Source organism: Homalodisca vitripennis, chromosome 4 (assembly GCF_021130785.1).
Source record: "Homalodisca vitripennis isolate AUS2020 chromosome 4, UT_GWSS_2.1, whole genome shotgun sequence".
NCBI classification, from domain to species: domain Eukaryota; kingdom Metazoa; phylum Arthropoda; class Insecta; order Hemiptera; family Cicadellidae; genus Homalodisca; species Homalodisca vitripennis.
The window spans coordinates 61,806,940-61,819,074 of NC_060210.1; the positions used below are offsets into that span (position 1 = coordinate 61,806,940).

The 12,135-nt window shown below is 37.4% G+C and overlaps 1 protein-coding gene across 1 annotated transcript in view; it reads right to left on the reverse strand.

Annotated features, from left to right (window-relative positions):
* The window catches only part of LOC124359368 (Werner syndrome ATP-dependent helicase-like), a 45,044-nt gene extending 42,762 nt beyond the window's left edge, over positions 1 to 2,282 (reverse strand). Inside the window, exon 1 of the mRNA XM_046812059.1 lies at positions 2,085 to 2,282. Coding sequence (XP_046668015.1) covers positions 2,085 to 2,212 — 128 coding nt within the window. The 5' untranslated portion in view covers positions 2,213 to 2,282. The remainder of the gene's footprint in view (positions 1 to 2,084) is intronic.
* Positions 2,283 to 12,135: the final 9,853 nt, after the last annotated feature.

The window sequence follows — 12,135 nt, forward strand, 5'->3', positions numbered from 1 at the left end:
GGCGAGTATGTTAGTATAATTAAGAAGTATCTAAGCAAATGTTTATTGTTAACAGCTGTTATTACTGGGTTTATAAAACAGCTGTTATGTAACATATACCCTACGAGTGGTAAAGTGGTGACTGATTGGTTGGTAAGGAATGTGGAGGGGAAAGTGAGTCCGTGTTTCTTCTCCCTCTCCACAGCTCTCTCTCTCACTCCCTCCCCGCACTGTTCACTTAATAGGTCACTTTCAAAGCGGCTCATCTATAGTTCTTAGGCTTGTGGCCAGTCAAAACTAACATTGAAGTCTTCCAGCTCATACCATGTTGAAACTTTGTTTCAGTTTAAGTACAACATCTGTTGACTGAAAAATAGGGTCTCTACAGTAAGAGTGAAATACGAGGGCGGTTCAGAAAGTTTCTTTGTCGGCTAGTTGGCGAACGGGTGGGGGCGTGGGGGGTAGCGGCATGATCCGAGTAGCGCTGTGTGGCTCCGTTCAGTGCGCGTCTGGCAGTGCCGCTGTGAAGGTTGTGACGTTATTTGTTGTGCTGCAACCTTGCTTTCAAAATGGCCGCCATTATCGAGTCTCCCGCATACTGTGAAGTACGTTCGGTTATCCGATTCATGTGGGCAAAACAAATGCCACCAGTGGAAATTCATTGTGAGTTGTGTTCGGTATATGGAGAAAACATTATGAGTTACACTGCCGTGAGAAAATGGTGCCAATTTTTTTAATGATGGACGCACAAATGTCCACGATGAAAAGCGATCTGGCCGACCATCTGTCATTACTGACGACCTTGTTGCGAGCATTGACCACAAGATCAGGGAAAATCGCAGATTCACGATTACAGAACTTTCTGAGTTTTTTATTAACATCTCAAGAACTCTAGTGTATGAGATAGTGACACAGAGACTTGGTTTTCACAAATTTTGTGCTCGTTGGATCCCTAAACTTTTGACTGATGAGCACAAAAAGAAGAGAATGGAATCTGCTTTAACCTTTCTTTTGCGCTACCATGAAGAAGGTGAAGAATTCCTTAGTCAGATTGTGACAGGTGACGAGACATGGGTCTCCTATGTGAATACCGAACCAAAGAAACAATCGATGGAATGGGGTCACACGTCATCGCCAAGAAAACCCGTGAAATGTCGCCAAACATTTTCGAGAAGAAAACTTATGGCAACAGTGTTTTGGGACAAAAAAGGGATTATTCTAGTGGAATTCATGGGAAAGAGGGACAACCATAAACGCTGCAGTCTATTCTGACACTCTCAAAAAACTGAGAAAGGCTATACAGAATCATAGGCGGGGAATGTTGACTTCGGGCATTGTTTCTCCTGCATGACAATGCGTGGCCGCATACAGCTGCCCGAATTCAGGACCTTTTGAACAGTTTTGGCTGGGACATCTTTGAACATCCCCCCTACAGTCCAGATTTGGCGCCCAGTGATTTTCACCTTTTTCCCAATATGAAGAAATGGCTGGGATCTCAGCGCTTTACAGACGACGAAGAACTGAAAAACTCCGTTAGCGGCTGGTTACGTGCACAGGCGGCAGACTTCTACGTGGCGGGTATTGAGAAGCTCATAACCAGATATGATAAGTGTTTAAATAATTTTGGTAATTATGTTGAAAAATAGTGTAAGAGTTGCTCTTTAAAATGTGTGTAATAAAAAATCTGTAAGTATATTCTGCATTTTTTTATTAACCAAAGAAAACTTACTTTCTGAACCGCCCTCGTATATTCACGAAGCTAATTGTTTAACCAATGTTTCTTCTCAATATGAAACAAAAGACAAATGTTAGTTATACACTTACTTGTACATCTTAATTCCTAAGCAAAAATATGAAGAATATTATGGAATTCTTCTAAAATACATTGTTGAAACATGATTTTGATTTTATTTCAAAAGTTTCAAGATGATGGCCAAATACAACTCCATAACTCAGTAATGCAAATATTGTAGTTGAAAAATTCAAAAAATATTTTAAATTACTTGAAGCAAATTTTTTTTATCAATAGTCATTAAAAATGTAATGTTCTTCCAATTTTTTTCATAAATAAAATGAATACAAAAAAGTAGTTCTATGACACTTACGAGGAACAGTTATCACAGCATCGCTTGTTGGGGGTCATGTTGGCAGCCTGTTCTTTACTGAAGAACTCAATAAGCAGCCGACGTCGACAAGTGTTTGCCTCCAGGTAGTGTTGCAGGAGTCGGAACATCTTCTCCCTATGCTCCCGGAATGCACCATGGAGTGTTGACAGGAAGAATCTGTAAAAACATTTGAACGTAAGATACAGAAATTATCAGCTGTAGAAAAACCTATATTAAAGAAAAAGCCTATCAAACTGAAAAAGCTAAATCTTCCGTGAATTACCATGCTACTATACAGTGAAGCTCTAGCTAAACAGAAAATTCTACATGAAACAAAAATTTACTTTGATGTGTGATTAGTTATTATACTGTTTGCTATCAATAAACAGCCTTAAATTTTATGAAGGCTATGTTTTTTATTAATTGTACATTTCTATTCAAAATGTATTATTTGTTACAAAGGATTTTGTGCAGTCTTATTTTAAATTGTAAATCTTAGTTAAGGGTGGCCACTCAAAACTTCTTTTCAAATTCCCTGTTATTATCTGGTCAAAAATTTCTGTTTCTCTAATCCATTTCTAAACCAAATAAACAAGTGTGGCAGTGGTCTAACAAATTTCGTTGTTAGTGATATGCGAGAAATTTGGTGATGATTCATCGCTACCATCTATTTTTAGCTCCTTAGTTTTTATCTCTGTATCTTTCAATGTGTCAACATAACAGCGTGTGTCTAATAGTTTTCTTTTGTGATGTTTGGAAAATACATGTATCTTATTCAGAAAAATAAAGAGAATTATTACTAACACAGCGTTATTGTGAGGCAGGCTGCAGTCCATCATTGCGGGTCTGCGATGTATGAATTTTTGGTATGAGACCACGATTTTGCCAGTACACAAGGTCGATTCGATACAACCAACAAATAAACCAAATACTTTCATCTGAACTTTACTTTTAACTTTGTTTGACCCTTTGGGAAAAAAAACAAACCTAAGAATACCTTGCTACTTCAAAGGAGTCTGCAGAGATTCAGGGAAAACGAAAAATATATTTTTCAAATAACGACAGTCATATCCTCTACATTCCATTTTAAAAATGATAGAAATGAAATGACAACTTATAAAATGAGCCTCCAGAATACATTTCATTTATGTAAAAATGTATGGATTTATATTTATAGTGAATCTATATATGTACAATTTAAGTACAAACTTTATGTTAAATAAAAAAACTAGCCAATTGTCTGTCTACCACCAAGCAGCTAACATACACATATATAGAACCAGCAGAAACACTGACGTTGACAAATATATACTTACAAAAAAACAAACTTTAATTAAAATATTATTTGTATGTCACATTATTTTGTTGCTTTGTGTTTCTAAATAGTTTTTATACACAAAGGACTACAAAAAACATATTTTAGCGATCAGTAATTTGCGTACGCTACTTCCGATCAGTTGTTCATGGAATAGACGGAGCAGACTCCCTATGATGCCCTAAAATGAATATAGAAAATAGTACTTATAGCTAAAATATTAATTGTTAAATTCCAGTAATTTGGTCATTTATTTATATTTCTATGTACAGAAAGTACAAAATATGTTGGCAATCAGTATTTGGCGTAATGCCAATCAGCTGTCGTCCACAATTAGATCTATCTAGATTCAAGATTCAATTGTCAAGACATCCTTCAAATCCACCTTTCAACCCTCAAAATAGAGGAGTACCACAAGGCTCAGTTTTGGGCCCTTTTCTGTTTGTCCTTTTTACCAATGATTTTCCAAATTCCATAAATTATAACTCTGTAATGTATGCCGATGACACTACTCTCCTTCTAACCACAAATACTGCTGAAGAGCTCCACTCTGACATAATATCATCAACGCAAGAAACACTTCACTACTGTCTCCAAAACGACCTGGTAATAAATCCAAAAAAGACAACCTGCATAAACTTTAGTAGGCGACTGGACGAGATACCAAAAATTCCTGATCTCTTGGTAGAAAAAGAAGCCAAATTACTGGGAGTTTACCATAGACTCTGATCTTTCCTGGACTACTCATGTCAATAATTTGAGCAAGAAGCTTGGCATCAGGAGTTTTTGTTGTGAGAAGAATGAAGTGGATTGGAGGACTCGATATAGCAAAAAGCAGCCTACTAACGCCTTGATTGAATCCCACATTAGGTATGGTTTGATTAGTGTGGGGTGGCAACAACCAAACAAAACCTAAATAGAATCCTAGTCCTACAAAAGAAAGCAATAAGAACACTTGCTGATCTAAAACCAAACAGAGAGTTGTAGAGAATCTTTCAAAGCACTAGGAATTCTAACAGTGATAAGTCTCTATATCCACACTGTTTGTTGCCCAACACACACCAGCAGGACTACAGACGAGGGGAGAATATCCACCACTACAACACGAGACGAGCAAAAGACTACATACTTTCCACTACACCACACACTAAACACAGTACAGCAAGACCCCCCCACCCCCCCCCCCCCCCACCCCCCCCCCCCCCCACCCCCCCCCCCCCCCACCCCCCCCCCCCCCCACCCCCCCCCCCCCCCACCCCCCCCCCCCATCACTGCTTCAAGTACAAATACCTGACTTCATAGGAGTGGCCTTGTCCTATCTTGAAGTTCCCATAAGGATACAGAACATGTGTCTCCTTATTCCGTTATCATGCCCCATGGCTTTTAAGCTGTGCTGTGTAGCAATCGAATGTGGAATCCAACAGACTATCCACTTCGAGACAATAGTGGATTGCCATGGTATCATCGAAAGGTTGCCTGGGAACAACAACAAGTTACATTTGAAACAAACACGTTCCAGGAACCTGCATTTCATAGAACAGAAGCATTTTCGAAAGAGAAGGTCAGGTGACCTTCAACTACTCCAAACAAAAGGGCATTAGCTGAGTTTGCTTGCTATCCCGTGGAAATGTATGGAGTACCAGTGGTTTCAGGTGGGGAATCAGAGTGACAGAGAAACAAGGGGAAGATTTTTAAAGCCAGTCAGTAGTTGAATGATCTGAGTTCAACATACCCAGGCCAAACCAATGTTGAAGCCTTATGTTGATTGGGAACAAAGTACATAAAAAAATATTATTACTGTTGGTGCGTATCTTGATGGAGATATGTTTACATTTCGTAGTAGTAATCAGACTGACATGCCAACCTTTTTCTCTTGCTCCGTCATAAATACTTGTGTCAATTTCTTAAATTCGTCAAGCATTTGCTTTACTACACTCTTTCTCTAGTTTTCATGTCTAGTATTATTTGTTTAGTTTAGTATATACTGATAGTGTATTGCTACTTATTTATTACTTGGCTTGTTATAGAAGAGGGATTTACTATTTTTTTGCAGACTGTGAGGACAATAAATCCACTATGGAGCTCCGAAGGGAATTTGAGTCGTACTACCAAGACGGTGGGGAGGGCTGGGAGAGATGGACTTCCTGCTACCATCCATTAGTCTTCTACTCTTCTTCTGACTACACCACCAACAAGTACCGTAATGTTTAATTGCTGGTTACTATCTGTAAACCTGTGTTCTAACCCATCTCTACTATGTACCAGCTAAGGAAATATTAAGTACATAATATAACAGTGTTATTATACAAATAATGAAGCTAAGGCTTTGTACGATTCTAAAAAAGGAATGTTGAATCATAACTTTACTGTTGTGAAATGTTAAAAGAAAATTTATACAACTGGCTAGTAGATAAGTTGTTTTATTCAATAAAAGAGTGGAATGACTAAATTCTTACGAAAAACTTATTTCACAAATAAATTATTTCCTCATAAAAACAACACACTTTAACCTATTTGAGAGTCCATTTTATTCCTTTCGCCAGGTTGGACTCTCCAGAATCACAGTTAATTTCCAAAGTGATTATTACGTTCCATATTAACGCAATATTCCATATCTACATGTCACTATATATGCAATAAATTGTATAATAAAAAAATTTACTTTTTTTCCAAGAAGAACCTCAATACCATTGCTGTTAAAAGTTAAGGTAATGTAAAATAAAGATTTGTATTCATTATTTATTGTTACTTTTAAAATAAAGTATAAAATCAATTTTGTTTCAGGTTTTGTTAACCTACTTTAGTTTTCTTTCTGAGTCATAAATTATAAAAAAGTAACCATCTTAATACATACATCTTAAAGTGGGTGTTTTTGTGTAATAGTTAATCATGTGTGAATTTTGTAGCTTCATCTGATTTGGATTACAATAAAATTAATCCAATCTTGAACTTGCACATAAGGGATACAGTATTAAAATGTTAAAGCGCCGCCCTTTTGGTTTTGGATTAACCTTTTGAGGACTAATTTGCAGTATGATGTACTACTAATTAACGAACCATGTAAAAATGGTACAATCGGACCTTATGCTTAGGTTTAAGATTTGTGCCACATACTCCTTAAAAAGCCATCCCCCCTGTATGTTGGTTAAGGAGTTACGGATTGCATACAAAAAAGTGGTAATTGTATTCTCTATGTCACCTGTACCCATAGTTTGAATATTTGTTTTATACCTTTACCGAGTACAGAAGATTTTAGAGCGTAACACACGTACTTCAGCACCCCTATACAGGATACAGATACACACAGCCAGCATTACACAATTATACTGTTACTTATAACTTTTATCCGACCGGGAAACCGGGAATAAACTGGGAATCTTAACTCAAACCAGGAAAATCTCCTGAAAAACAATCTTTCTGTCTCTACGAGACTTAATGACACACCAAGAAATTTTGAGAGCTCCTTGAATCAGAACCATGTTTATATCTCCAATCATCGTAGTTTTCGCAACGTGTGTCTGTGAAACTGTTAATAAACATCGAGATATGGCTTAAGCGAGCCACCATTCTGATGCTGGTTGGATCCAAGGTCTTGCAGATGCCCTCCACTATGATGGTATATGGAGTTTTCTCTTTCCTCCTTAGTGTCCGCTGGTCAAGCCCCTTCCGAACATGTTCATAATCCATTGGACAAGTACAGTTAGACCGACCTATCTGTCTCTGTCCTCGGACCCAACTGTACCTTTGTGTAATGCGGTTGAAGTAGGACAAAAATGGTAGTAGCGTGCACAGACAAGAGGTGATTTTTGTGTTTTAGGAATTTTTATTCACGAAACTTAACTGTGTGGTGCCGACGCCTGTCGCTCACATCTGTCGCTAGTGTGTAAACTATAGCAAACTATCAAAATTAAAAGATCGCCGGTTTTACAAACGCAACCCACATACGCGCATGTTATTTGGCGGTCCCTAGCTTCGGTTTGGTCTATTAAATCGATTGACTCCCTCACAGATGCACACGTTTTCCCCTATTGTTGTTGGATTACATTAGGTTAGAAACCACAGAAAGTGATGATCATGCGTCTCACCTAGCTGGGTGTACACTGACAAAAAATTACTAGTCTTATCGGGTGCAAGAGCTTACCGCAATCAGTGTTGGACAGTTTTTTGGTTACATTAATTATGCTCGGTATTTCTGGGGTCAGACTATGGAAGGGTACTGTTCTGTACGGGGGTCTATTTATTCTAACAGGATCGACGAATTACCTGCACTTCCTGTAACTTCCTTAGCCAGATAACTTCCTGATTCATTCTTGCATAATATTGGACCGCAAGTTGGATAAATCTGTAGCAATAATATATTCACGGGACTTAATAACCAAAGTCTGCCAACCAATGATTGTGAGAATCTGGTCAAAATGCGTGTATTATGCTATGATTTTGTATAAAAGCTCCAGGATATTTTTACTAGGGACAAAGAACAATAATTCCGATGATACTCGATACCGAGTGGTCTTTTTTGCTCTATTCAACTAAACCGGCAGTACTTTAATGCTTAAATTTACGATATCGACATTAATTGACAACTTAATGATTGTGAATGAATCTCAATCAATCAATCGATCAATCAAAATGCTTATTACATTTCATCAAGAAAATGGTTATGGCGTCAAAATACAAATTGTCTTTCATGGCCTTCTTTGCTTTACAAATTAGTAGGTTTTGTCCATGTGAGAATCCTCCAATGGTGTATAGCGTCCGTTCCACCAGCCATCCTTAAGTTGTCTCTGCATTGTTGGTGTTCAGTTCTCAGTGATTCTGGTAAGTGCATTATACAGTTTACGTCCGATGTAAACGACGCATCGTTGCTGTACCTGTTAATTGTTGTGGTAGTGGAAGGTATGTATCTTTTGCACGTCTCGTGTTGTAGTGTGGATATTCTCCCCTCCGTCTGTATCCTGCCTGGTGTTGAGGGCAACAACAGTGTGGATATAGAGACTTTATCACTGTTTAGAATTCCTAGTGCTTTGAAAGTTTCTCTACAACTCCTCAGTTGGTTTTTAGATCACAATGTTCTTATTGCTTTCTTTTGTAGGACTAGAGATGCGATTAGTTTTGTTTGGTTGTGCCACCAACCACACTATCAAACAATACCTAATGTGGTTTCATCAAGGCGTAGTAGCTGCTTTGCTATAATCGAGTTGCCTCCAATCCACTTCAGTCTTCTCACAACAAAATCTCCTGATGTCCTACTTCTTGCGTCAAATATTACATATTAGTCCAGAAAGAGTCGATAGTCTATGGTAACTCCCATAAATGTGGCTTCTTTTCTACCAAGAGATACAGGTAATTTTGTATCTCTCCATCCGCCTACTAAATGTTTTATGCAGGTTGTCCTTTTTTGGATTTATTACCATGTCGTTTGGAGACATAGTGGAAGTGTTTCTTGCGTTGATGATATTAAGTTCCGAGTGAGCTCTTTCAGCAGTATTCTGTGGTTAGAAGGAGAGTAGTGTCATCGGCAGACAGTTACAGATGTATAATCTTTATGGAATTTGGAAAATCATTGTAAAAAGGACAAACAGAAAAGGGCCCAAAACTGAGCCTTGTGGAACTCCTCTATTCTGAGGTTGAAAGGTGATTTGAAGATGTCTTGACAATTGAATCTTGAATCTATATAGAATCTAATTGTGGACGACAGCTGATCTGGCATTACCGCCAAATACTGATTGCCAACATATTTTGTACTTTTCTGTTACATATAAAATTAAATAAATGACAATATTAAGGAATTTAACTATTAATTTTTTTAGCTATAAGTACTATTTTCTATATTCATTTTAGGGCATCGGAGGGAGTCCTGCGCCGTCAATTCATGAACAACTGATCGGAAGTATCGTACGCAAATTACTGGATCGCTATAATATGTTTTTGTAGTCCTTTGTGTATAAAAACTATTTTAGAAACACAAAGCAACAAAATAATGTGACATAACAAATAATATTTTAATTAAAGTTTGTTTTTTGTAAGTATATATTAGTCAACTGTCCAGGGATTCTAGTTGGTTCTATATGTGTATTTTTAGCTGCTGTGTGGTAGACAGACATAGGCTCGATTTTATTTAACAGAAAGTTGGTACTTTAAATTGTACAGATATAGATTCACTATAATTATAAATCCATACATTTTTTACATAAATGAAATAATTCGGGAGGCTCCTTTTATAAGTTGTCATTTCTATCCTTTTAAAATGGATTGTAGAAGATATGACTGGCGTTTGAAAAATATATTCGTTTCCCTGAATCTCTGCCAGACTCCTTTTGAAGTAGGCAATGGATTCTTAGGTTTGTTTTTTTTTTCCCAAAGGGTCAAACACAGTTAAAAGTAAAGTTCAGATGAAAGTATTTGGTTTATTTGTTGGTTGTATCGAATCGACCTTGTTTACTGGAAAAATCGTGGTCTCATAACCAAAATACATACATCGCAGACACCGCAATGATGGACTGCAAGCCTGCCTCACAATAAACTGTGTTAGTAATAATTCTCTTTATTTTTCCTGAATAAGATACAATGTATTTTCCAAACATCACAAAAAGGAAAACTATTAGACACACGCTGTTATGTTCACACATTGAAAGATACAGAGATAAAAACTAAGGAGCTAAAAATAGATGGTAGCGATGAATCATCACCAAATTTCTCGTATATGTAATAATCATACTAACACCGAAATTTTGTTAGACCACTGCCACACTTGTTTATTTGGTTTAGAAATGTATTAGAGAACCAGAAATTTTTGACCAGATAATAACATGGAATTTGTAAATAAGTTATGAGTGGCCACCCTTAACTAAGATTTACAATTTAAAAGAAGACTGCAACAAATTCCTTTGTAACAAATAATACATTTTGAATAGAAATGTACAATTAATAAAAAAACAAAGCCTTCATAAAATTTAAGGCTGTTTATTGATAGCAAACAGTATACATAATCAAATGCACACATCAAAGTAAATTTTTGTTTCATGTAGAATTTTCTGTTTAGCTAGAGCTTCACTGTATAGTAGGTCATGGTAATTCACGGAAGAATTTAGCATTTTTCATGTTTTGATATGCCTTTTCTTTAATATATGTTTTCTACAGCTGATCAATTTCTGTATCTTACGTTCAAATGTATTTACAGATTCTTCCTGTCAACCACGTCCATGGAGCATTCCGGGAGCATAGGGGAGAAGATGTTCCGACTCCTGCAACAACTACCTGGAGGCAAACCACTTGTCGACGTCGGCTGCTTATTGAGTTCTTCAGTAAAGATCAGGCCTGCCAACATGACCCCCAACAAGCGATGCTGTGATAACTGTTCCGCGTAAGTGGTCATAAGAACTACTTTTTTGTATTCATTTTATTTATGAAAAAAAATGGAAGAACATTACATTTTTAATGACTATTGATAAAATAAATTTGCTTCAAGTAATTTAAAAATATTTTTTGAATTTTTCAACTACATTATGTTGCATTACTGAGTTATTAGTTGTATTTGGCCATCATCTTGAAACTTTTGAAATAAAATCAAAATCATGTTCAACAATGTATTTTAGAAGAATTCCATAATATTCTTCATATTTTTGCTTAGGAATGTAAGATGTAGCAAGTAAGTGTATAACTATCATTTGTCTTTTGTTTCATATTGAGAAGAAACATTGGTTAAATAAACAATTAGCATTTTCGTGAATAGACGAGGGCGGTTCAGAAAGTTAGTATCTTTGGTTAATAAAAAAATGCAGAATATACTTACAGATTTTTTATTCCACACAATCACGAACAGCATTTAAAGAGCATCTCTTACACTAATATTCAACATAATTACCAAAATTTATTTAACCACTTATCATATCTGGTTATGAGCTTCTCAATACCGCGCCACGTAGAAGTCTGCCGCCTGTGCACGGTAACCTCCGCTTAACTGGAGTGTTTTCAGTTCTTCGTCGTCTGTAAAGCGCTGAGATCCCAGCCATTGTCCTCATATTGGGAATAAGTTTGAAAATCACTGGGCGGCCAAATCCGGACTGTAGGGGGGATGTTTCAAAGATGTCCCCAGCCAAAACTGTTTCAAAAGGTCATGAATTCGGGCAGCTGTATGCGGCCACGCATGGTCATGCAGTAGAACAATGCCCGAAGTCAAACATTCCCCGCCTATGATTCTGTAGAGCCTTTCTCAGTTTTTTGAGAGTGTCAAAAATAGACTCGCAGCAGCGGTTTATGGTTGTCCCTCTTTCCATGAATTCCCACTAGGAAAAATCCCTTTTTTGTCCCAAAACATCTGTTGCCAATAAGTTTTCCCTTGTCGAAAATGTTTGGCGACATTTCATCACGTGGTTTTTCTTGGCGATGACGTGTGACCCCATTCCATCAGATTGGTTTCTTTGGTTCGGTATTCACATAGGAGACCCATGTCTCGTCAGACCTGTCACAATCGTGACTAAGGAATTTCATCACCTTCTTCATGGTAGCGCAAAAGAAAGGTTATAGCAGATTCCATTCTCTGTCTTTTTGTGCTCGATCAGATCAAAAGTTTAGGATTCCAACGAGCACAAAATTTGGTGAAAACCAAGTCTCAGTGTCACTATCTCATACAACTAGAGTTCTTGAGATGTTAATAAAAAACCTCAGAAAGTTTCTGTAATCCCCCACCCCCCCCCCCCCCCACCCCCCCCCCCCCCCACCCCCCCCCCCCCCCAC